We start from the raw sequence: 26,994 nt of genomic DNA, 5'->3' as shown, positions 1-26,994 counted from the left end.
CTATTGTGTGACTCGGCTGGTCATTGTATTTTGTAAACCTCACTAATGGGTAGGACTGCTGACTACTTTCCTCTCTTGGCAGCTTGCATGGCATCTTCTGGCACTAGTGTATTTAGGGGTCAGGCTTTAGGGTCAGTTTCATCTCAGTTTCTCCAATTCCTGTGTTTGAAGTGTGGATGTCTTACCAATAGGTTTTTACCTTCAGGTTCTGGGAAGAAACCATGGACTGCAGCAATAGCCTATATTGTTTTGAGAGTTTCTTGGGTTCCCCTGATCAGCTCTTTAAGGGAGGACATGCATGCCATTACTGGGGTTTTGTTAGGATAGTCTGTCTTTGGGAGGGAGCATTATCACCACAAGTGGCATAAATCTGTCTTTTAAAATTATTTGTGTGTGTTTCTCTATATTCACATTATATATGTATTCTAAATAAAACAATATTCCCTATTGCTTTTTCAAACATCCTTGGTATTTTGTATTTGTCCCTTGTCCATTTCCTCCTGAATTATCTCCCTCCCATCCCCCAATTAAAGCCCCCCATTTTTCCCACTTCCTTCTTTGTAGTAGCTGTTATCCTCATCTCTAGAGCTCCCCCTCCCCACAATCTTTTTTAAGGATGATTCATTCAGAGTGGAGCTTCCATTGCTTATCATCTCTTTTTGTTTTTTATGTAGGATGAGTATTGGTTCCTGTTACTTTCCCTTTGAAACGCCGTCGTTCTTTTCACCCTCCCTGTCTCCTCTGTCCTCTCTGCCCTTCCTCTACAGTCCTTGTGTCTGGGACCCTGTGGGTCTGGCGCAGGACTCTGCTGAAGCTTTTCTCCAGTGTCAGCTTCCTGAGAGCTCTGAGGTGTGAATCTGCATCTCCCAGGAGCCTCCAGGGCACCATCAGCTGCATATCTGTGAATGGCTTGTGCTGGTGGGAATTTTTAAAAGAGTTAAATCTTAGAGCTGTTCCTACTCAGGTTAGAATTGTCCTCGCTGTCTGTATCCTCCACGCAGCTGTCCCTACTCAGTCTTGCCATTGCTGTTACCTCCTCCAGCCCACAGATAAAGGTACTTAGTGAATATTTAATGAAGTGATCACTTCCAGGGGTCTGCTCTCTCCAGCTAATCAGTAAAAGCCACCCGTACAACACCGTAATTAACCATTGTGATTACTATTTATTCTGAAAGCCAGGCTGCCAACTTCTGTGCCTTTGAAAATAAGATCTTGAACATTTCCTCAAAGTCCATAATAAAGGAGAAAGTAGAGGTCTGAGGTGGACAGAGAGGCCTTGGACTTCCCTCCTTTCACAGTTAACATGTCCTCTAAGCCACAGAGTTGCCCGTGTCTGACAAACCTGGAATTTCCCTCTTTTAGCCTCTCAGAAAATACCATTATCAGCAAGCTAATTAGTGTGCCTGAGGGGCGGGAAGATAGCTTAGCCTAAGAACCTGAGTTCAGTCCCCTAGGCCACTCCTCCAGCGTGTTCTTTGATCTCCACATTCTCATGGGCGCGCACACACACACACACACACGTAGGTGCATAAAATATTTCCTTAAATGTGTCTGATCTATGCATTGTGTAAGCAGTCAAAAAATAGACACTTCAAATAAAAATCTCAGCAAGTGGCTATGTTATCAATATTTGGAACAAAATGAAGCAGTTTGTGTCTATCAGAGAAAGTTAATAAAACCTCTATTGTAAAGGATCCTCAGGATGTGCCTTCTCTTTTTGATCAATTGACTTCAATTTTCTGATAATACCACATACTAATAATCAGAGTGTTTGAATGACAGCCACAGTAAATTCATAAATACGATATACTTGAAAACCCATTCTTGCTTTTTGAAATTGCTGTCATTTCTGGTTGCAGATGCTACAACAGCCTGTGATTATGGTGACAGGGACTTTCAGGAATCTTCTATATAATACATATCACTTTTATAGCAAGTTTGTGTGTTCAACAGCTTAATAATAGGTTTTATAAAATTACAGACACTGTCTTCACAAACTTTAAATATGATGGAGATGAAAAAATGTAATATCTTGTACTCTGCTATTAGGTAGTGTTAAAGAAAAGAAAAAATGCTTTGCGTTCTCGGGCTTTTATTTCTCTTCCTTGTAGCTTGGTGCGTGACTCGTGTTTTTATATTATGCTGGGAAATGGGTATACTGATAAAAAAAAAAGGTCTGGCAGTTCCTGTTTTGTTTTCATTAGAGGCAGTGCTGCTTGTATATGTGAAAGCCCACATGGAGCAGCCCTGAAAATAAACTGTTGAACAGGGATGCTCTTCAGGTGGGATTGTAACCCGTTTGCCCGACTCCTCACTAGACAGCTGACTACACATATTACAGATGTGGCATATGCAGTGACCACGTTACTACAGATCAGTGTGTGTGTGTGTGTGTGTGTGTGTTTGTGTTCACAGAGACAGGTGTAAGGAAGGTTGTGCTATTGCAGATAGGCAAGGACTGCTGCAGTCTGCTGGAATAGGAATACTATTTCCCGTCCATATCCTGCCAGTGCATGTGTGACTATGTACTATGTATGCATGTGAAAAATGTACAAAACTAAATTGTACACAATGGAATTACATAGTTCACTATGTAGAATTATATTCCGTTTTAAGACAAAAGGAAAAGCTCCTTTGGAAGCCCTGACAGCCAGGGATAGTGATTTGGTGGGAAGTAAAGGTACCTCTTTCAAATACACCTGCATTCTTAGTGTGGCGGTTTCTCAGTGATGAAAGCCACTAAATCTAGGTAGCAAAACAGATTGGATTTAGAATCAGACCTTCAGATGATTTAAGTATAAACTCCAGAACACTTCATACTGTGTAAGTCTGAAACTGTCTGTTGTGCTGCTGTTGACTAAAGTCCCTTTCCCTCCTGGGAGAAGGTTGCACTGTTTCTTCCTACATCTGTGACCTTGGAAGTATAGGTTCCAATGGAGCTTCCTGAGTCTAGAGAGCCACCACAATGACAAGACCCTTCCCAGTGCTGGACATATATGACACATGTTTTTATGAAATAGACATTTTATATGTGGGTCATGTTATAGCTTAGATGTAAATATACATCTGTCGAGGGTTAAATTTTGTCTACCTTTGATTGCGCCTCCTGGCGGCAGGCGCTGTGCCTTCATCATTTTCAGGTATTACCAACAAGTCCCTCACAGGAATGGCAAAGGATCAGGGAGAGGAAAGGCATTGCATTTCTTTGGCATTAAAAATCTGCTTGAGCTGTTACAGGGCACTCAGGGTGCATTTGGCAGAGTAACTGGAGTACCAAGCTTCACATGAGGACAAAGAGCAGATCAGTGGTTGGAGTGAAAACGCCATTAGAGTTCATACATTTGAAGGAAGATTGCATTATAAGGAGTCAGAAACAAAATCCTGTGCAGGAAATGAGTCGCTAACTCCTCTACTGTCTTGAAAATTTTCTTGCTGCCCTTGAGCTTCATGCCTTGTCCTCAGAACCATTTCTAAAAGTTGTTAGCACAGCTCTACAAATACAGACCCGGGCATGTGGTTAGCTTGCAGGGAGCTAGAGGCACACACTCAGATCCACCATAGCGCCCTTTCTACTCAGCCTCTTCCTTCTGCCATTGGATTCAACAGGGCACAAACTCAACACTTTGTGGCTTTAATCCTCTGAGCAGATGAGTGGCTTGTGTACAGACAGATACTTCTCCCTGGATTTCTACCATGGAAATGAACTACTCACTGCTGCTGACTTTAAGGTTTTTGTAATTTCCAGTCTCTCCTTTGACTTAGTGACTAAAGCTTCCTTCTTACCGAAGGTCAGCCTGTGGAGTTAGATGTTGAGGATGATGAGACCTCACCTAGTCCTTCTTCCACCCCACAGTGGTATTCCAGCCCTAGAGCAGCCTTGCCACTCTCTGCTGTCATAAGCCCACAAACAGCTCTGTACCTTCTGCAGGTGCCAGGCCATGAACATGCGGTTGACATTTCGTCCCAGAGACCACAACTCAGTAGCCTGCTTCCCAGCAGTGCTTCTGTCCCAAGTCTCAGGGTTTTCAATTTTATTGAAACCATCATTTCTTTGAACAAGTCTCCTTGAGATTTTGAAAATTAAACAGTTCCTTACATATGCATTTTTATGTCCAGGAGTGTTAGTTCACAGTGTGAATAAAAACATTCATTTGCATGTAGATAATGAATCTTATGTTCTTGTTACTTTCACTTTTCCAATTGAGGCTGCTTTCTAGTGAAAAATTTGGCAGGAGCCTGAGGAGGGGGACAGGGAGGAAGGGAAAGAGTTGTGTGAGCACAGCCGGGTTGATACAAACTAGTTAGTTTGTCGGTTCCTGTTAATTCTATCTCCTTTTAATCCTGAAATTCAGTACATCAGGTTTATGAAGGATGGAATGACTTTGTGTGCTGATTTTATAGAGTATCCTGTAACATGTTATTAGTGTGATTCATGGTCCCTTTAACTCACCAAGTAAACTTCTGAAAAGAGGGTGGGGGTCTGTATTCCCCTTGCCTGTTTTTAAGTCTTGAAAGCTGTTTGTCTATGCAGTTTATTGATGTTAAGCTCTACTGCATTTTATATATATGTGAGTATAAAAATAAACCATGAAGCATTAGCATTTTGCAGGTAATACTTTCTGTTTTCTAAGGGGTTGACGTTTCCTACCAAACCCACCATACTGATCATGTTGATAAAGGGAAAAAGTCCTGGGAAAGAAAACAGAACGGTGTAGAGGCAAAAGTTTCTCCCACACTAATAGGGCGCCTTGGCCCTGGGTCAGCATTTAAACACTATTGATAAGGCAGGGTGGGACTGTGCACTAAGACGTGAAGGCCAAACATGCCAACAGAAGCTTGCTGTTTCTTTTCCAACAAAAGCTGTCTGTATTGTGTGTTATTTAGGCTCTTTTGTCTGTTATGCCAATATTGATACTGTTTCTAGCACCTTTATTTTTTTAAACAAAGAACAGGTGGTCATCTTGATGTGCCTTTAGGATATAATTGAGTAGATAATTTACTTGAAAAAAAAAATACCCCAGGCTTCTTTCATGTATTGTTTCAGTTTGACAATTTTAAAAAGTACATTGTGGGATATTTATAGTATTTTTTTCGATCTATTTTTGTCTGTAGACTAGGAGTGCTAACTGATTTAGGGCATGGGGGTTAAAAACAGGAAATGTGGTGTATGAAGTAGGTTGTCTCCAGACTTTCCAATTCAGTTTCTTGAAGTATTACTGGGGAGTGCCGGGTTTCAAAACAACACTAGGCAGAGTACCTTGAATGATTCTGCCTTTAGAGAAGTAATGTCAGTTGTGCCAGGAAGCGCTTCATGGGCAGGGAGGGCTGCATTCTCGGTATAGGTTCGCATGGTACAGCATGCTTTCTATAACTCCTGAGATTCTGTACAGGCAGAAGAGGGGAAGGTTTGCATGTCTTGGCACATTGTCGTCCTTTAAATTTAGCCGGGCGGTGGTGGCGCACGCCTTTAATCCCAGCACTTGGGAGGCAGAGGTAGGTGGATCTCTGTGAGTTCGAGACCAGCCTGGTCTACAAGAGCTAGTTCCAGGACAGGCTCCAAAGCCACAGAGAAACCCTGTCTCGAAAAACCAAAACAAAAAACAAAAAACAAAAAAAAAAAAACAAAAAAAAATTTCTACATGATTAAGTTGAAAAGTTTTGTCAAATAACTGTTTAAGAGTTTTCATTGAACCATCACCACTAAATTGGGACACATTATAGCACCAGACAACTCATATTTAAGAAGCATAAAGAAACAAGAGTTCATTTTACTGTGGCCTTACCAAGACTGAAAACCTTTGAACTAAGCAGTTCCGTCTCTGGATTATTCTATGAGAATGCGTGAGTTAGGTGGTACACACCTGTAGTCTCAGCACTCAGGATGCTAAGGCAAGAGAATTACTACAAGTTCAGGGCCCTGGTCTACAAAGGCTACATACGGTGTGACCCCATATCTGTGACATTGTGAAAGGGCAGAGCAGTGGAGGGAGTGAAAGCTTAGCGAGTTCAGGATTAGTGGAGTTTTAGGTAGTAAAGACCATCCACATCACAGTATAGCAATGAGCATGTGCAGCTGAGAATCTGCATATCCAGCAGTGGCTGTAACAGACCGTGGGCTCCGGGCCATCGCTGTACCAACTGTACCCCTCTAGTGAGAGAGGGCCAGTAGGGCAGCTGTTCCTGCCTAGGAAGGTACCTATTGTGCTGTTGTACATGGGAGCAGGAGGGCATGGCTGTCTAGATTCTGCCTGAGCTTGCTGAAGACCCAACTCTGCTCTGAACAGATTTTTTAAAAAAACAAGAATATAATATAATTAAGTTTTAAGAAGGGATGTGTAATATAACCATATATAGTTATATATAGTCAAAAGTCCAAAAGAATATACCAAATCGTCCTGGGGAAAGAGGTGAAGAAAATATTTATTGAACTTTTAGTTGAGGAAAACATTTATTGAATTTTTAGTTGTTATTAAATAAACTCATACTTCTGTGTTTAATTCAGCAGATATTTAATTCTTTTGTTTGGTTGGTTTTTGAGATGGTTTCTTTGTAGCTTTGGAGCTTGTCTTAAAACCAGCTCTTGTAGGCAAGGCTGGACTCAAACTCACAGAGCTCCACCTGCTTCTGCCTCCCAAGTGCTAGGATTAAAGGCGTGCACCACCACCACCCGGCTGACATTTAATTTTTTAAATTTCAAAATTAAAAAATAATAGGAAGAAAGGCCTGATCATTCAGTAGTTTGTTCTTTCATATGGGTACATCCTCAGCAGTTTGCCTAGCAGTTGGTTTGTATTAATAATGAAAATAATAATATGAACTGGCTGTGTGACACTTTTTAATTAATAGAGCATCTCCGCTTTTGAGGATAACTCAAAGCTTGAATGAACTACCCGATTCCCAGCCCGCCTTTAACACTTCTCATTGCGGTACACAGTGGAGCATTATTACATTGTTGCCTGGACATCAGCATCCCTTCAGCCGTTGATGATGACACAGTGGTGCTGTCTTCATGTGCAGCAGCCTGCCTTTGCCAAATTCAGCTTTTACTGTTTGCCTGATTAATTTTAGAGATGCAGCTATTTTCTTGTTTAAGGATCATTTACTGGACTGTTTTTTCTTTTATGTAAGGCAGTCAGACCGTTTATTATGTTAAACCTGGGTGTTACCTCCTTCAGTTCTGTGCTCTGTGGGGAAGGTGTTTGAGTTTGCCTCGGAATCTGACATGGTGTCTGGCATGGAATACTAATATTAGGGCTCTCACTGTGGTGTTTTCAGTAATAGTGTGCCTATCCCCCAAATCATGTGACCTGCCTACTTGAAAAAGAAGAAACTGACAACTTGATCAAGGAGCTTCTTTTTTAACTCAATGTGTGCAAACACTGTTTTCCTCATGGGAGATGTCAAGTCACACCCGCTCACTAACCGGAAGCCCACCGTGCAAACAGCAGCCCATAAGACCTTGCTCAGAGGAATTTCCACACTTCTAATTAATTGCTCAGTGATCGTCTGAGTTTGTGCTGTGTGGGTGGGGACACTTTGTTGGTCAAATATCATGACACATTCTAATTTCATATTCAGAGCAGAGAAGTCGATATTTTGAATGCTCAGAAACTGCTTCTCATTCCCTCACTTAAGTAACATGGAAAGTTATGGGGGTTTATCTAAGTAGAGCTAAAAACAACACTCACGACTACATCATAATAACCTAGCACTTTCCTACAACTCTAAGAAGCAAGTTGGTTTTCTTCTTTACTCTGTGCACACTGTCAACACCGAGGGCCCCTTTCCTAATCAGGCCTGTACTGTACACTTAGTACTTCATGCTCACTGCCATTGGAGTACTAACTAAAACCCAGGGTTTTCGGTTACTCACAGGCTGTGCCCACTGTGGTATTAGCCACCTGAGCATTGCCGTAGTGTCTAGTACATCACCGGCACTGAGCAAAATCCTTGCTTATTGTGTGGGACAAGTTGTCAGTCATCAGAAGAACAAAGCTTGTTTGGGGAAGCAAATTGGTTGAGCCTAAGCAACATTTCATTCCGCTCAGCTTTCTTTAACTGTATTGTTCAGTGGATCCTTGTGCTAATCTCAAAAATAATGCCCTTGCTTTCCTGTGTCCTATGAAAAGTAAGAGATGTTTTACCAGAGGACGTCTCATAACAGGCTCTCATGTCTCTAGTTAGCAGCCTGCTGAAGGCTGAAGCTATTGGACTGTGGATCTCAAAAGTCTTCCTCACAGTTCAGTTTTCCTTTGCTTATTGATTCATTCACCATTCCCTTAGCAGTTCATTAAAATCTAGTGGTTAGACCAAACATCATAGTCTCCCCTAGCCACGCTAATATGTAATATTCTGTTATTCTTATCAAAGCCAAAGCAAAATATGACTTAGGAATTCCACTAAAGCATCACCAGCCCACTTGCTGTGAAACGAGCCCAGAAGTTTTATCAGAGACGGAGCCCCCGTAAGCCCCCACCACAGCCACACTGGATGTTATGTCAGGCTGCCTGTTGCCACCATGTACGACAAATATGTTTTCAGCGGTTAATTAATTCCCATACTGCTCAAAAGAAACCCAGCTGCAGCTGGATGGCAGTAAGTCACAGTGGTTTATAGTGTGCACGTGTACACCTGGAGTTTCAGAAGGTGCAGCTGTAGTCAGTGCCTTTTATACCCAGCATGCCTGTTAGCCTGTTATCTAAAGCTGCAGCCCTTGACATGTTATGTCCTGCTTGAGACTCGAGCGAACACTTCTTCCACCAGTCTGAACTCTCTCCTGGGGCTGCAGACTCTGTGTATGTGCTCTGCTTACTTCCTATTCCACATTAATGGTACTCACACAGGCTAGATGGTGCTGTTGAAGACTGAGGGAATAAACAGCATTTTTGTAATAGCTTTGTTAGCAAAGGACACACTGTAATCACTGCCTTTCAGAGTTGGCAGTCATTTGAGGGGCAAACTGAATTGTCTGGGGTCATGTAGTTAGTGATTGACAATTCACAGTTTGGATCCTACATGTGCTTTTTGTCATCTCAAGGAACATAAAAAGTAATTAGCAACTGTAAATATTAATCATATTAAAATAGAATAAAATGTGACAAGGACAGAAGCCAACATTTGCCACTAGAGTAGACTACAGTGACGTTCCTCCCTCATAGTCCTCTGTCCTGTAGAAACAGCCCTCACCAAAAATCAAATTCTGATCCTGCCCCAGGCACCAAAGCCAGGCACCTTGGGAATCCACCCTGCTTTCACCTCAGGGGGACAGCCATTTGCTCTAGACAGTGCGTTTCTGCACAACTTCCCTGGGATCTTTCTTGGGTGACATCTTCTTGGCTTCTGCGTTCCTTCCTTGCCCTACTTCTCGTTGAAGGAAGAGATGGCAGGTTCCGTTGTTGTCCCTGAGGCCACGGGTGAGACCCAGCCTCACATTTCCCAGCACATTTGCACACAGCCTTAGTGGGAAGTAGGTCTCCATTTTTCTGCCACAGCAGACACCAGTGCTCCAGATGCCTGGTCCATCCTGTGAAAGGGTTCATAGCTGCTAGCTGTCAATCACCTCTAGATTCCTTATGATGCTGAACACGGATAACTGTAATAGGCTTTTATTTAGAGAATAATGACAGGAAAATGTGTTTGTGCCGATGCTTTCCATGTTCTGTTGAATCTGTGGACATGGAATCTCTGGAAATGGAAGCCCAACTGTACTTTCCTTTGCCCAGTCAGCAAAAAGCACATTTGCCAGCTGCTTGCCACCACATGAAGGGTCAGGCAGATGATGTAGGTGGGTCTTCTATCTATCTGTTGCTTTCATTGGTTAATTAATAAAGAAACTGCCTAGGCCCATTTGATAGGCCAACCCTTAGGTGGGTGGAGTAAACAGAACAGAATGCTGGGAGAAAGAAGCTGAGTCAGTGAGTCGCCATGATTCTCCCTTTCCAGACAGACGCAGGTTAAGATCTTTCCTGGTAAGCCAGCTCGTGGTACTACACAGAATATTAGAAATGGGTTAGATCAATATGTAAGAGCTAGCTAATAAGAGGCTGGAACTAATGGGCCAGGCAGTGATTAAAAGAATACAGTTTCCGTGTAATTATTTTGGGGCATAAGCCATGCGGGCGGCCGGGTGCCAGAGACACAGCCTGCTGCTCATATTACAACAAAGAACAGGCTACTAAGAGATAACAAACATGACAAAATAAAATATAAGATGAAAAACTTATATATCAAAGTTGGACACTACAACCCAGTAGGAAGAAAAGAGTCCCAAGAGCAGACAAAAGAATCAGAGAGGTTTTAACCCTCTCTTTCTTTCTTTCTTTCTTTCTTTCTTTCTTTCTTTCTTTCTCTCTCTCTCTCTCTCTCTTTCTTTCTCTTGCTGTTCCTCCTTCTCCATCCCCCCTTCTTCTTCTTTTTATTTTATTTTTATTTTTTATAGACTTCTCACTGTGTAGGATTGCAGGCATGCTCCATCCTAAGCAGCTTGGTTTTGTAATCATTATTCCTGTAGTGTATGCATTGCTTTGGGACATTAGGATTTTGCCATAGGCAGATCCAGCTGGGGCTGGTTGCCCTGTGCTGAGGTGGTCAACATCAGCCTGTACCCTCACTGGTCTGAGACCGCTTATGCAGAAGGGCTGTTTCCATCCATGCTAGCTGTCTGTCCCTTCCTTGCTCCAGCGTACCCCATAGCCCATGAAGCAGTTATTTGTTGTTCTGTGAAGAGAAGCAGGTTTGTTTCCCTAGCCATAAAGATAAAAAGTCCAAGAATTATAAAATACTCTCCCCAAGGTTAAGACTTCTTTTGCTATCCATGCAAAACCTGTAGTGGGGCTCACAGGAGCCCGGTTTCTGCTGATATTCCTACTGTTTGCTATCACAGCTGCATCTTTAGAGTTGTGTTGACTAATCCAGGGCTGTCTCTGCTATGGGGTATTTCGGTGTTGGTGCTTAGTGTAATGTTCTTGCCAGATGTCTTTTCTGTCAGGGCCAGAGGGAGAGCTGAGTTGGTAGTATGTGGTCACTGGGCATATAACTGCCTAGCTTGAGTCGAGGTTTAATTTTTGGCTTAGCAGTCAGCACTCCAGCCCCACTCTCGCTTTGCATCAAAGAGTTAAGGACTGTAAAGCTGCCCTACGTTTGCAGTCACCATGGCTGGCATCTACGCTGCATTGGTGCTAACAGAGCCTGGCTTCACAGGACGGAGTCTGTTGAGTTTTAGCTCTTGCTTCCTCAGAGCGCCACCAGCCTCGCACCAGGCTTGCGATTTCAGGTCCTGTGCATGTTAGGTAGGTATGCAGAGATATGCGTGGACATGAGCAGGTCTGCCACAGACTGCCCTGGACCTCAAATTTTTGAGTGGTGTGCTCTGATAGTTGGAGTGGTGCTCAAGGCGCTGTCTGGAGAAGGCCCAGCTGCTGCAGGAGACCTCAGTAGCGTGGCGCTTCTTTGACTGGAAGAAATTGCTTTGTTCTGCAAGTTAGTGTATTTCACTTTCGTAGATCCCTTGTGTTCTTCTGTCCTGCTTCCCTTGGAGTTAACCTGTAATCCCAGCACTCAGGAAGGGGAGTCAAAGGGATAAATTCAAGGTCATTCTTGACTATATAGTGAGTTCAGGACCAGCTTGGACTGCACAAGATCCTGTCTCAGAACAACCAGAAAATATTGATTCCAGTTCATGGTCTGTCCATATTCACGTTATGGATGACAGTTTGAGAGAGTAGTGACCTTCAGCCCTTGTAGTTAATTGTAGGAGATAGTCTAGAGTATTCCACTGCAGAAAAAAAGCTGTCGTTTGGAGTTATAGGAAAACAGCACTTTGCTTCTGCTTACACAGTTTTTCTTACACCATGGTGGCCTCTTAAGGAGCACAGTGATGTGCATGCGCGGTCACCGTTGATCCTCACTGCAGTCTGGCAGAAGAGCTGCAAAATCTGTACTCACTCGACACGTGGGAAGTGGGAAGGCTTCCTCACCAAAGTCACAGCTAGACGGTAGCTGGTGCAGAGTGCTGTGACCACACTCTCTGCACCCGTCAGCTGGGTGCTGCTCTCAACTGGAGCTGTGCTCATTAACTCGGGCCCCACAGTCTGATGTCTTTATTTTGTCCAATCTTTAACTTTCTTATAGGATCAGGTTTAATTAATTGTGTAACAAGCTTTTCTTGTGTGTAGTAGGCTATGTGGAACATGGGGCAGAGGGTTGCACACACCTATGAATCCTGTTCTGTCACTCTTTGCCTTACTTTCTTGAGGCAGAGTCTATCACTGTACCTGGAGCTAGGCTGGCATCCAGGAAACCCCAGCGATCCTCACGTTTCCACCCCCACAGAACTGAGGTTAAAGGCACAAACAGCCTTGCTCAGCCCAGGGTTTTACATGGGTGTTTGGGTTTCAAGCACATGCCTTCATGCTTGCACAGCCAGTACTTCCCCACTGAGTGATCTTTCAGACCTTAAGGTTTTCTTCTTTGAAAGTCATTCATGGGCTAGAAAGATGGCTCAGCAGTTTAGGGCACTTAACTGCTCTTGCAGACAACCCATGCCCTGTGGTTCACAGCTGCCTGTAACTCCAGTTCTAGTGGATCTGATGCCCTCTAGCCCTCTAGTCTCAGCAGGCACCTGCACAGTCATGGTATAAATAAACATATATATACACACAGGAAAAATAGTGATTCCTCAGAATCTAAACTTCCTTCTGTGTAATGCTGTGATGGACGTCCAGCATGCATCTTCCAGACTCCAGCTCCCCCCTCTTGTCCGCTGTACGTTCTCTGATATGTGTGTGAAATAGGAGGACATTTTAAAGTTTTGGTTCTGAGACCAACTGATAGTAAACTCGAAGCAAACAGTGATAAGAACGAAAAAGAGTGAAAGAAAATTTCTCATTCACACTGTTCTGCTTTCCCCTCTCTAGAAATAGTCCTCTTACCGGTCTATCTCAGAAGGAAATGGACAGTAATGGTGTTATTTTCAGTTTCCCTCAGACCACTCTGGCAGTTGCATGCTGATGCTGCAGTGGAGAGGCTGGCTGAGGATTTCACTGAGTGCCTTTCCCTCCCCCATCTTGATTTCAGGTGTCAGAAACTATTTAAAAGAAGCGTTGGTAAACATAATTGCTGTGCACGCAGAGGTAAGCTGTCATTAACTGTTCCTACAAAAGTAGATAATTGAGGGGGAAGAAAGAAAAAGAAGCAAATTCGATTATTATTCATAAGAGGGGTCTCTTTTCAGAATGTATCTTGGGCATATAAGTAAAATAGAGCTCAGTTTTCTTGTGTATATGTGCCTGTGTCTGTGTGCATGTATGTCTGTATGTACATGTATGTTATTTATATGTGCATCTGTGTGCATGATGCGTGGGCATGTCTATATGTGTGCATGTTCATATGTATGTGCATCTGTTTATGTCGTGTGCCTGTGTGTCTGTGTGCAGTGCTTGTGCTTGTCTCTGGGTGTGCATGTGTGTGTGTCTGTGTGTAACTTAGTGTTTTCTGAAATTGTACATGTCTTCTGTGAGCCTAAACACTGAAGCTAGTAAATCAGTTGTGTTGCTTAAGGGTGTGTGGATGTTGCTGCCTGTGGTTCACACAAGCTGTCCCCCACAGTTATCATCTGAAGCATCATGCAGGCATCGTTACTGGACATCCTAGGAGTGAGAGTCACTCTTGCAAGGCACATGGGAAAACAAGCTACCACCATTGGTGCCACAACCACTGTTGCTGCCGTATTTTCATGCAATGAGCTCAGTCCATTGCTGGCTTTGTGGCCAGCACTCCAAGGTTTGCTCACAGAATGGTGGCAGCCATAGACTAAATTAAGGCCAAGATAAGCACTGGGGATCAGATGTCTCCTCCGCTTAGCTGTAGGCACCAGACAGGTGTGAATATGGCTTTCTCCATCTAGAAGTTTGTAGGCCATCATGGTTTCTGGAAAAACAGGGATAAGGACATCAAAAACAGAAGAACAGAGCGATCAGAGGAAACAAGAGTGATGTTGCCTCCTAATTTTGCACTTCTTAGGAAAGACACTTGTGAGCGTCTCTCTAGAAAGAAAGATCATATATGATTTAACTCTGGCAGGGGTTGGTCTCATAGATCTCTGTAATTTTATTAAACATATGAGATAATTCTTGTGCTCATTTCTTTTAAGATTCTAGCATTAAATGAAATGATTGGTGGGTAGGAGCACCCTGTATGCAGAGAGCAAGGAACTGCAGACATAAAGACTGTAAGGGTCACTCTGGTTCTGTCTTGAAGGTTGGCTATTGGCCGTATCAGTAGCTGTGAAGTTATTTAATTATCAACCTTTCAAGTCCCTTTTTAGTTCACCAGGGCTACCATTTGTAATAATATCTTAAATTGCCAAAATTTTTGCTGAACGTTCAAATTGTTTATGTTGACAAGAATGTTTAATTAACACTAGCCCCTCAAACTGGGAACAGGCAAAGGTAAAGAGAAAACATACTTTAATTGGTGGATATTAAACCTCCAGATATAACTTTGTCAAATGTTAAAATTTGAAATAGGACCACCGAGAGAAAAGCACTTATTGCACAGCCCAATGGACTGAGTTTGATCCCCAAAATCCACATAGTGAAAGAGAACCAATTCCTCTAAGTGATCTCCTGACCTCCATATGCACGCCAAAGTGTGTGTATATATATGTGGGGGGGGGGCGGTTAAAATTGAACAATGTTGTATGTCAGATGAAAAGAAATAATGTATTTCTAACACACAAAAGAACTAGAATGTTCATCATTACAGATAATGAAACTCATTTGTTTACAAGACACAAGGTCTCCCTGTGTTGCCCAAGCCAGACTCACACTCCTGGCTTGCAGCTCTTCCCGATCCCCTGTGTGAGTAGCCGGGCCAGCAGATGCACACCATGACACCAGCGCCAGCTCACTTAATCTTTTTAAATTGGGCAAATACCAACCCAGAGGCTTTATCCCCTTTAGAAATTTTGATTCTTATAAAAGGGACGTTAAAAAAAATAAAATTTTCTCTGGGCAGTAGTGGTGCACGCCCTTAATCCCAGCACTGGGAAGGTAGAGACAGGCTAATCTCTGTGACCTCGAGGCCAGCCTGTTCTACAAGAGCTAGTTCCTGGGCAGGCTCCAACGCTGCAGAGAAACCCTGTCTCGGAAAAAAAAAAAAAGACAAAATTTTCAAAATAAATTTTAGTCAACATCTGCAATACTTTTTTTTTTTAAAGCTGTATTTGTCATTAATTAGTAAATGTATCCAAAGTGTATGTCTGGGGACTGGAGAGGAGGCTCAGAAGTTAAAAGCACTTGTGGCTCTTATGGAAGGCCAAGGTTTGACCCCAGACCTGTATGGTAGCTCATAACCACTGGTAACTCCAATTTCAGGAGATCTGATGCCCTTTTCTGAGCTCCACAGGCACCAGACATACATGTGGTATACATACTTCTGTGAGGCAAAATACATATACACAAAAAATAAATTTTAAAAGCTGAATTTTATTTATCTTCCATTCATAACTTTGATATTTTAAATTTTTATATTGGAAAACTTCAACGATTTGTTGTTTTACTTATTACTGTGTTCTGACAGACAGACAGGAGCCAGGAAAAGTATGTGTAATGCGCTGTTTCTTATTCCAAACCTTCCATCAGGTGTTCACTGTTTCCAAAGAACTGGTGCCCCGGGTCCTGGCCAGGGTGATAGAAGCAGTCTCTGAAGAACTGAGCCGGCTGATGCAGTGTGTGTCTTCCTTCAGCAGAAATGGAGCGCTGCAGGTACTCGGTCTTTCAGTTTCGAGAGAAGTTTGTTTATAAATAGGCAATGGTGTGTTAACTACCTGCCTTGTAGACACAGCCAGTATTTCCAGTGCCCCTGCTAATTTCACAGACATACACACGCACACACAACACATGCATACATACACACCCACAAGCCATAGCTACTGTTCAGCACACACACATATACCTACTGTGCATGCACACACATACACACTGTGTGTGTTGTCTGCAGTTCCCAGAGGTTCTATTTCAGGCATTAAAACAGAACAAGAGTTTTATAAAACTCTTTGAGCACGGACCCATGGTCCTTCCATGTCTTTCCAGAGCATCCAGCGCTGGTTGTCTCCTCCTCCTCAGCAAGGTATCTGTTAGGACATGGGACAGGGCCTGCTTGTGAGCTTCCTGTGTATTGATACAGTGGGTCTGCATTTGAAGAAGCAGTAGTGGGATGTGGGTGTAGTTTTGTGGTGTAAGATGTGCTTGCTTGTATGAGACCCTGGAGGTTCACTCCTCAGTAAAACATAAATGTGCTTGCATACACATACACTAAAACAGCACAGTCACAGTTTTTCAGCTGGCCGTTGAGGCAGCTTTCTCAGGCCTGCCTGCTGCAGTTACCACTCGCAAACGTAGCATGTATGTTTAAGTAAGCACCACAGCCAATAGCGTCAAAGAACAAACTGGCGTTGAGGGAGTAGACTAGAAGAAATGGAACTTCAGTAAATTTTCCAGTTTTTCTAGGTTTTTAGCATGGAAGTTGTCCCACTTCAGGACAAATCTTCCCATCTTTGTGGTTTAGAATTTGGATCAGCCCCAAACACAGGCAAGTGTTCCAGAGAGCAACACTACAGCTCTGCGCGCACTGCCCACATTCCTGGCTGATCCTGTAGACGTGTGTGCGTGGTCAGATTCCACTCTGACCAGCCCGCCTCAGACTAGGAAACTTGAAGTAAGAATTATCTACTGCTGGGCATGGTGGTCACACCTGCAGTCCCAGCTCCTCCAGAGGCCGAGACAGGAAGATGGCAAAACAGGATTTACGTGGTCTGTACAATGAGTTCAAGGGCAGCCTGGCAATTCAGCAAGACTCTCCAGATAAAAAGAATAAAGGTTGGTGTGTGGCTCAGTGAGAGTGTTGGTGCACATCATCTCATCATAGGAAGCGCCACAGTGACTTCCAAAGCAGCAACACTGCTGTCCACCCGACAGCCATTAACAAGGCCTTTTGTTACCCCCTTGCCTTATCAACACTCATTAGCAAACTACCCTATGGACTTTGGCCATCGTCCTGGCTGTGAACGGGTGTCTTGTTCTGTGAGCTGTGGCATCTCTGCTGAGTACTGGGCTTCCTTTGATGAAGTCCAGCTGATTTCCACTTGGTTCCTGGTACTTTCTTTTTTTATTTATTTATTTATTTTTATTCTTTTTTTAATTAAAATTTCCACCTGCTCCCCGTTTCCCATTTCCCTCCCCCTCCTCCCACATATTGCCCCCTCCCTCCACTCCCCTCCCCCATCCCCACTCCTCTTCTCCTCCCCCCACTCCATTCCCCCTCCCTCTCAATACTGAAGAGCAGTCCAAATTCCCTGCCCTGCGGGAAGACCAAGGTCCTCCCACTTCTATCTAGGTCCAGGAAGGTGAGCGTCCAAACAGGCTGAGCTCCCACATAGCCAGTTCATGTATTAGTATCGAAACCTAGTGCCATTGTCCTTGGCTTCTCATCAGCCTTCATTGTCCGCCATGTTCAGAGAGTCCAGTTTCAACCCATGCTTATTCAGTCCCAGTCCAGCTGGCCTTGGTGGGGGTTCCTGGTACTTTCTATATTTTCCTAGAAGTCTTGCTGAAGTCACAAAAACTTATTGCTGTTTCTTCTGAGAGTTAATAATCCATTGTTGGTTTTACATTTAGGTCTGCCTGTGGTCTGTTTTGAGTTATGTTAAGAGTGGCTTGGGCTTCATTCTTTCATGTAGAGCTCCAGTTGTGCTGTTTCTATTCATTGAATGCATGTTTTCCCTTTTGAATGGTTTGGGACCCTTGTTGAAGTCGGTTGGCTCTCCTTCTGCAGCACGAGCTCCATTCTTGTCCATGTGTGGAGCCACACCGACATGCTTGCTGTGTGGATGTTTGAAGTCAGAACATGTGAGGCTTCCAGACTGTTGTTTCCAGCATCATTTTCACATTTCCACATGAATTTTAGGATTAACTTGTCAGTTTTCATTTTTTTCTCAAAGTTCATCCATGAATTTAACAAAGATGGTATTGACTTTGTAGAGCTTGGTTTTATTGTAGAAGAGACTATACCTGAAAGAATGTAGGTGCCAGGAAGCAAGGCCAGCCAATCAGGCTAATGTTTCCGTACCCCCCCCCCCCACACACACACACAACCAAACTAAAAGGCAAATACTAGTAAGCTGGTAATTCTCATGCAGTATGTCCATCCCCTGCCCACACAGTCATATTTGACAGCAGGGTTAGGGGACACACTGGTATGTTAGTGCTGTTCTTTGAGAGTCTTTTCCAGCATGTTGTCATTGTGTTGTTGTTCTGGACAGCCTGGCCTACAGTAAGCAGGCTTCAGACCATCTCCTCAACACTTGCTGTCGCTTGGTAACTGACGCTTGTCACTCTTACCTTTTTCCCATCTTTAGGCAAGACTTGAAATCTGTGCTCTGAGAGACACCGTAGCCATTTACCTGACCCCGGAAAGCAGGTGAGATGCTGAGTGTTGCTGCCCAGTTCTTTTTACATCAAGATTGCTTTACTCAGGTACTGTGTCCTCAGTGCAGATATGCTCATAAATTTGCATTGCAATAAATTTGATATTTCATTAGAAATTTTTACTCAAAAGTACAAACCTACAAGATAGTGACTCTCAAGGCCACTTCTGTAGAGCACATCGTAAATTTAATGTGATCTTTTTCATTCATTGCTTATATAACTTAATCTTTTAAATAATATGGCCAAGTATGACACACTCTTTTAAAAGGAAAGACAAAAAAATTAAATCTTCACCAGACTTGATGGACAATTTGAGTGTTGTAAATACCAGCGTAAGAGGAAGCCTGTGGTTTCTTTGCAGAGTCTTGTAGTGGAAATTTGACGGTAACTTTTAGTTGTTTTGAATGAAAGTCAGGATTTCCTACTATTGAGACATCAGTAGGTGAAGTGAGCAGACCTACTGCCCACGTGTGCAGAATGTTTGCCACAGTCACAGCATTGCCCGGGAAGTCAGTCTGTGCTGTGAGCATGAGGACACTGCGGGACACCGCTCATTCATCTCTGGCCTTCGGTAGCCTGGCTGTCACCGGTACAACTGAAAATGTTCATTGTTTTCTTAACAGGTAAAATTGTCTTCTTCCTTCCTGCCATGGTGTACCACAAACTATTTCTAGTTGGTTCCTGTGTTCATTGTTTAAATACACTTTTTCCCAACCAGTCCTTTTCCTGCCTAAAATGGTACAGACAATTGGAAGTACCCAGTCCATCCATATTGCCTGTTTATCCCCCGGACTTAACCTTTTGGAACCTAAGTTCAACATAATACAAATTGAGTATCCTGTACCCAAAATACCCAGGAACAGAAGCATATTTAATTTTAGGTTTTGTGTGTGTGTTGGAATATTCGTGATACATAAAGAGTTATCTTAGAGATGGAACTCAGGTCTAAACAAGGAATTTATTTAAGTTTCGTTATATCCAAACACATGACTAAAGGTAATTTAATACAGTTCTTAATCACTTAATGATTGAGGACCTGGAGAGGTGGCTCAGTGGTTAAGAGCACTGACAGATGTGCCAGAGGACCTCGGTTTGAGTCCCGGAACTTACCATGGTGGCTCAAACTGTCTGCAACTCAGTCCCAGAGAAGCCAATGCCCTCTCCTGCCCTCCACACCCATTAGTCATGCATGTGGAATACAGACATACATGCAGGCAAAATACCCACATGTAACTAGAGGTTTCTCTCCCGCCCACCAGTTCCCGAATAACCACTCTGAGGCTTAATATTAATTACAAAATGTTTGGCCTATTAGCTCAGACTTTTACTAACTAGCTATTACAACTTAAATTAACTACACTGCCCTCTTTTTTCTGGTTTTTTTGAGACAGGATTTTTTACTAACCTTTGTATCGCCATGTAGCCATGGCTTACTGGTAATGCTCTGACTAACATCTTTCTCCTTTGGTGGCCTTTGATGATGTCCATCCCTCTGACTCTGCCTTCTTTTTCCATGTATCTCCGCTTGGATTTTCCCCCTGGCTCTGTTCTGCCTGGATGTTGACCAAATCAGCTTCTTCATTAACCAATGATAATAAGACATATTCACAGCATACAGAAGGGCATCCCACATCACCCCTGCACATAAAATAAAATGAAAAAGGGAAGTAATTTAATGTTTGATATGGAACTTCCCATCCTGTTGGTGCTCTAAACATTTTAAATCTTGGAGCACATTGGATTTCAGATTAGAGACACTCATCCTGTGAACTACACAGAATTGTGAGCTTCATAGCATGTGCCGGGTCACCTTCAAAACTGTCAGCGTCCTACAAATACTAGAATGCCCTTCATTTTCATCACCGTCATTTTGTCCTGACAACAAGGAGCAATAAAGCGGTGTGTTTGTTTAGTTTATCCAGCCCTATGGGGAACAAGATGTGGTAGAGATGATAGAAGGGACTTCCCTCTTCCGCAGGAAAGAGGAGAGCCCCCTGGACAGGGAAAGGCAGCCTAATGTGCCAACAGACACTGTCCCCACCCACACGCTGCTCAACTAGGGACAATGGAGGATTCCCAGAGGCGTCTTTAGGATTCTGTAAGGACTCTCATTCTGTTCACGTCCCCTTAGTTTAAGATACGTGGTTCGGACGTTCATGTCCTGGTCGGTTTTCATACAAGATCGAAGACTCCTTGATCAGTAGTGATTACATGTATTTCTTCAACTCCACTAGAAAAGTAGAGGACATGAAAAGTTCAAAACTATTCTCAGAAGCAATAGGTATTATTCTACATTCTCCAATATAAGCCTCTCAGTAATCCCTCTGGTACTCTCTACTTGAGAAAAACTAAACTACTAAGTAGTTCTTCAGGTCGTTCATTTTCCCTTTCTCGTGTAAACATCTTCCTTTCCTGCCCATGTTAATTCTAATAAGAACTAGAAGCTGTCCCCCAGTGTCCACTTTGAGAAGGCTTAGCTGTAAAGCAGACCCTGTCAATGCTGCGACTGTCCTGAGCAGGGATCTAGACCTATCCTGCCTCTCCTTACTGCCCTCCTGCTTTCACAGCTGCTCTAGCTAGAAGTGCCCCCCCCCCCCCCCCGCCTGCCCTGGGCTCTGCACAGTCACACCAGCCTCACCGCTCCTGAGCAGCCTCCCTTTGTCTGGGTCAGGCTCCACTTCCTGGCTGCATCTCCTTGGTCCTGCCCCTGAAGCCCTGCCAGCCTGCTCACTATAGCCTTACTTTCCCTTTTTCTTTTCCTGTTGTTTTTCACTTTTACTTTTTCTCAGCCCTCTCAGCTTACATCACTGGCCTCCATTAGTGTCTCTGTATCTAAATTGAGCTTAGGTATGTTTACAGTGATCCCCCTTACGAGTTCTGCTCAGAACTGTGGGCTGTCTGACTGTTGTGCTTTTTGTGTTTCAGATCTAGTTTTAAACAGGCCCTGGAAGCCCTGCCTCAACTTGCAAGTGGCGCAGACAAAAAGTAAGTTCTGGGTGCTCTCCTGAGCCCACTGGCTGAACTGCACAAGCTCTGGTAGCCAAAGTGTCTGAAGAGTCGGAGAGAGGTTCGCTCGGGTGTGGGGAGAGTGCAGGCTACCCTGGATATGGAATACGGTATGCTAGGCTACCCAGGCCTTGCTCATCTTCCAGGTGACAGGATGAATTCTGTCTTTTAGGTGTGGTTTACAGCTTTAAGTGACAAGTACAGAGAATCTAGGAAAGCCGTTTGACTTAGTCAGCAATAACACTGGCTTCTGTGTGAAGAAGAGAGATCAGGACCATCCACTGGCTTTGACTTCTCTAAAACACGCCATTAGACAAGTCACAAGAATGGCACAGAACGGCTCTGTCACTGCTACATTAATGAGCATGGCCTCTATTTAAACTTTACAATTTGTGTAACGGGAAACTGTAACCTGAGGGGAAGTCTAGGCCAGGCGCACCTTTTGTAAATGCCCAGCCTAGCCTCAGCTTGGGCCGTGGAGACCCTGTAGCTGTTTGCTCTGTCACCGTTCCTAGTTAGAGTCCACCTGCCTTTGCTTGGGGAAAACACACAGTGCCGGGCTCTGTGGACAAGCCCAGAGGCCTGCTGTGTGGAGAAAGTGCCTGGACCAGCAGTAGTCATGAAGACTGACTGAGCTTGGGAGAAAAGGGGGCAAACCAGCCTTCCTGAATGTGTGACCCCAGTTCAGACCCTTGCGTGTGGCAGGCAAGCAGCAGAACAGTGGCCCACACCACAGAATACCCTGCTTCCATTCCCTACTTTGTTTTTGTTTCAGAATTCATTCCAAGACCTTTTTGTTTCTTTAAAATAAAAGATTAGAAAATAGTCACCACTATCCTTAATACATGAAACATGTTTCAAAAGGCTAGTGCATTTGAACATTGAGAACAACCAGTGATCGGTTGTTGGAGCTAAATGCTGTTGTGTGTCAGGTCTTGTGTGCCTGTAGTGTCAGTACTCGGGAGCAAACAGATTTCAGGGTCTAGGACAGGATGGTTCAGCAGTTAAAATACCTACCATGGAAGCTGATCTAAGCTCTGTGTGCAGAGTCCATAGAAAGAGAGGGGAGACGTCGGCTCTATGAGCTGTCCTCCAGCCTGCATGTGTGTTCATGTGCCCACCCATACCACATTCTCTTTCACTCAGAATGATAATAAATAAATATGTTTTGTTTAAATATCTGGAGTAATCTACATTATAAACTGAGAGTCTGTCTCAAAATTTAAAAAAAAAGAAAAGCAGTCAATGAAACGACTCAGGTAAAGGCAGTTGGCACTGGATGCTGCAAGCCTTGTGACCTGAGTTCAATTCACGGTGACCTCGTATAGGTAGGAGAGAACTGACTCCACAGAGTTATCTCTCATTTCCACATGTGTGCTGTGGCATGCAGGCCCACCCCAACACAGGCAATAATAATAAACAAAGTGAAATGAAATGTTTAATGAGTAGAGTGAGAGAAAGGCCTGTCCCTGGAACCGTCCTACGCTGTGTGCTTGCTGGCAGTCACAGAACTGAAAACAAAAGGTAAGTTTTAGTTTTTCTTGATTGTTAGAGTAATTATTGGAGAGTAGGCATAAGCATTATCCTGTTCTAGGAAGGACTCTAGAGACCGAGTATCAAGAGAATAACTGGAGAAAAACATAGACTTGTATATTATTGTATTCTTTGAGCAGCCTCTTTCTTTTTGGTTGAGATATTTCTGCTACTGATTAAGATCCCATAGACAATGACTTCAGAACACAGCATGGTAGTCAGACCTGGGCCACCAGCTCCCTACATATTTGCTGAGTTGCTAAGCTATCGTACTGGCTATTCTTCATTGTCAACTTGACAGCCAGGGAAAGCGGGACCTCTGTTGAGTAATTGCCCCTACCACACTGGCCTGTAGCATGCCTAAGAGGTATTTTCTTGATTGCTAATTGATGTCCACTGTGCACTGCACCGTCTCTAGGCAGGTGGGCTGGGCCTGTGTAAGAAAGGTGGTTTACTGCGGGCCTGACATCAAACCAGTAAACAGCATCCCTCTGTGCTTTCTTCTCCAAACTCCTGCCTTGAGTTTCTGCCTTGGTTCCCCAGATGAGGATGGACCTGTAACCTGTAATCAAGATTAATCCCTCCAAGTTACTTTTGGCTGTGGTGTTACATCACAGTACCAGAAAAGCAAACTAAGACAACCCCTTTTTTGAGTTAGAGTTACTATCGCTATGATGAAACCCATGGCTATGAGCAATGTGGAGGGAAGGGTTTATTTGTCGTATAATTTTACATCATTGTTCATCGTTGAAATCAGGGCAGGAACTCATGTGGAGTAGAAACCTGGAGGCAGGAGCTGATTCAGAGGCCATGGAGTGGTGCTGCTTACTTGCTTGCTCCTCATAGCTTACTCAGCCTTCTTTCTTATAGAACCCAGGACCACCAGCCCAGGGATAGCACCACCCACAGCGGGCAAGGCCTTACTCCATCAGTCAGTAATTTAGAAAATGTCTTACAGGCTTGCCTACTTATGAACAGCATTTTCGCATTGAGGTTCCCTCCTCTCATGACTATAGTTTGTGTCAAGTTGGCATACAGCTGGCACAGACCTGTACTGTGAGAATGTTAAACTCTCTCCTCCCTTTAGGTTACTAGAAGAGCTACTCAACAAGTTCAAGAGCAGTATGCACTTGCAGCTCGCCTGTTTCCAAGCTGCATCCCCCACTGTGATGAAAACATAGCTGCCTGTGGTGGAAGAGCATTCAGAGACAGCAAGTGTGAGACCGTCCTCTTCCTGTGCCAGAGGGCTAGCCCATGTCCAAGCACTGCGTTTAACTTCTCTTTTCCCTAGTATGGTAGCACAGAAAGATGTTGGTGGATATTTAATTTCAGCCTATTTAAACAACCCTATCTTAAATGTGCACAGTTTTTATTGTTATTAGCTTTGGTCCTATAAGGCTACATAGCATACTCTTCTAAATGTTTTTTCTTGGCTAAATGTTGTATGGTGTGAGCTTCAGGGGACTTCTCTAGAGTGTTCTGGAGTGGCCCGTGGTGTAAATGAATGCAGTTCTAAGCACCCCGTTTACCGCCTCAGTGTTAGCAATCTCCAGTCCAGGCGAGGCATTCGAGAAGAGATTTAAAATCAGAGCTTTGGAGCTGTGCCCCAAACCTAAAAATCATCATTTCATACAACTCTAAGGTTCCTAGGTTTGTTTTGTTTTTGTTTTTTAGAAAAATATACAGTCTACATATAAAAAATGTTAAATTTTGAATAATTTGTGATGCAGATGGCCATAAATGATCTGAATTTTATAGCCTGATTTTAATTTTCCCAGTGCTGCACACTGAAGTTGATCTGTCAGTGTGCACTGGTGTGGTGAGGGCTCACAAGGACCTGCACGTAGGGGCCCTGTCACACCCACAGGCCCTGTGGAAGCCTTGTGGTCTACACTGCAACCTAAAGACTGAAGGCAGCTCCTGGGGAAGGCGGCACTCCTTTTCCTCAGCAGGCCACTCCTTTCTGCTACTTCCCACCCTTTGGAGTGTCTTGCTCCCTAGCTGGAAAGACACAGGCTGTTTTGTAAAGATTTGAGGTGCCCTCGGGTCACCAAGCATTGAGCAGTGACTCACTGCTGACTGGCCTGCAGAGTAGATTCGGGTCACTGTGACCTGCAAGCAGCTTTCACCTCACTCCATCCTACCCTTGGCTTCAGTTGTACTTCACTTTTCTAAATGACATAGGGATAGTGTAGAAGCCTCTCTTTCAGAAGACAGACGTTATCGTCCCTCTTAGTTCACGTAATTCAGAGCACAGTGTTGTGCGCACAGTATGGAGGATTGAGGTCAGTGAGTGTCTGTCACAGACTTAATCATTCGCACGTGTGTTGGTAAGGCTGATACGTGTATACAGCACTGTCTCTCGGTACACCAGTATTATAGGTGACATAACCAAACTCAGTCCCAAAGCGGAAGTATGGAATGATTTGTTATTTTAAATACTTAATAAATTCAATACTCAAATCTAAGTGTCTTTTCTTCAACATTTTTATTAACTCTGTAATTGTTTATATTTCTAATTTTAATATTCAAAATAAAATGTTGAGTTCTCTGTTTTATACTGTGTGTAATTTTAATATTGAAAATAAATTATTGAGTTCTCTGGTTTATACTGTGTTTGTGGACACTAAGTGACTCCATCCCAGACACTGGTTAGGACTGCCTCAGGCAGGCCTAGCGAGGGACCAGATCCTTCTGAGACTCTAAGGCTGGGAGGTGGCTGGAGACCCATGCTTGCACTTACAACCTTCTGGTTTCCTGGCCCTGAGCTTCACCACAACCCACTTCTTCCTCCCGGTCCAGCAGAGCTTTTGTCATCCTTCACTGGGGCCATAGCTCAGAACATGTGAACACTTTGATGGCACAGAGAGTGGAGAAGAGTGCCATAAAATCCCCATACCCAAATGAGGGAGCTCAGAGACAACTTCCATCAAGTCTGGGGGGACTTCTTGGAAGAAGGGGATTTCGAAAGCGTGAGTTACAGATGAGTGTGACTTTAGTGGTGAAGAGAGGCACAGCAACAAGACGTGAGTTAGGAGAAAGCCGAGAGGCAGCCAGGCTTCGTGACAGGCGACTTGCTCTTCCTTAGGGAGCATCTGGCTTTAGCAAGTCCCTGCCTGTGTGGCTCCACATGGCTTCATGAGAGTTACCACATTGGTCTCACCTTGAGGACTAAAAGGGCTACTCGAAATAATTTGGTTTTTCTAAGACTTTCTATATCAGTGTACCATGAAAGTGGCATGTTCCAGAAATGATGTGGGCATTGCAAAACAAGCACCCCTGGCAGGCACAGCTCACTGTCTCACCTTGTGTTTCTGTCAGCCTGGCGTGCAGTTCTTAAAGAAAGTGCATGGAGTATGGTGCATTGTGTTCTGGTTTGAGTACAAAGTAATGCTGTGTGTTTCTGTTTGAATGTCTGCTGTAGAGTGGTATACTCTTAGTTGTGGAAGAGCGCAGTGTTTTTTTAAGTTTCTACTGCTTTAAAATAAAAATTAGTAGAACATGGTTTGTTTGTTTTTTATTTTATGTGCATTGGTGTTTTGCCATGGGTGCAGGGTCCCCTGGAACTGGAGTTACAGACAGTTGTGAGCTGCAATGCAGATGCTGGAAATTGAACCCAGGGCATCTGGAAGAGCAGTTAGTGCTCTTAACCACTGAGCTATATCTCCAGCCCTGGATATGATTTTTTTTAAGTCTGTCCTTTTGCTTCCCCCAAGTTTCCTCAATGTCTGTTATGATGTCTCCCTTTTCATCTCTAATTTTGTTAATTTAGCTAGAGCTTTGTCCATCTTGTTAATCTTTTCAAATAACCAACTCTATTTTCTTTTTTTCATTAATTTGAGCCCTGATTTTTTGATACCTCTCCCTACTACTGTTTTGTGTGTGGTGTTTGTTCTTGTTTTTCCAGGGCCTTCAAGTTCATAATTAAACTATTCATTTAAGAGCTCTAACTTTTTAGTTTTTTAGGACT

At 43.6% G+C, this 26,994-nt stretch overlaps 1 protein-coding gene across 2 annotated transcripts in view; it reads left to right on the top strand.

Annotated features, from left to right (window-relative positions):
• Positions 1-25,576, top strand: part of Exoc2 (exocyst complex component 2) — a 160,679-nt gene extending 135,103 nt beyond the window's left edge. For both annotated transcript variants that reach the window (XM_057787504.1, XM_057787503.1), the window contains exons 24-28: positions 13,075-13,130; positions 15,642-15,764; positions 18,416-18,477; positions 21,411-21,470; positions 24,112-25,576. In XM_057787504.1, coding sequence (XP_057643487.1) covers positions 13,075-13,130; positions 15,642-15,764; positions 18,416-18,477; positions 21,411-21,470; positions 24,112-24,205 — 395 coding nt within the window. In that variant the 3' untranslated portion in view covers positions 24,206-25,576. The remainder of the gene's footprint in view (positions 1-13,074; positions 13,131-15,641; positions 15,765-18,415; positions 18,478-21,410; positions 21,471-24,111) is intronic.
• Positions 25,577-26,994: the final 1,418 nt, after the last annotated feature.

Source organism: Chionomys nivalis, chromosome 13, assembly GCF_950005125.1.
Source record: "Chionomys nivalis chromosome 13, mChiNiv1.1, whole genome shotgun sequence".
NCBI classification, from domain to species: Eukaryota; Metazoa; Chordata; class Mammalia; order Rodentia; family Cricetidae; genus Chionomys; species Chionomys nivalis.
This window is presented reverse-complemented; position numbering and strand designations above follow the sequence as displayed.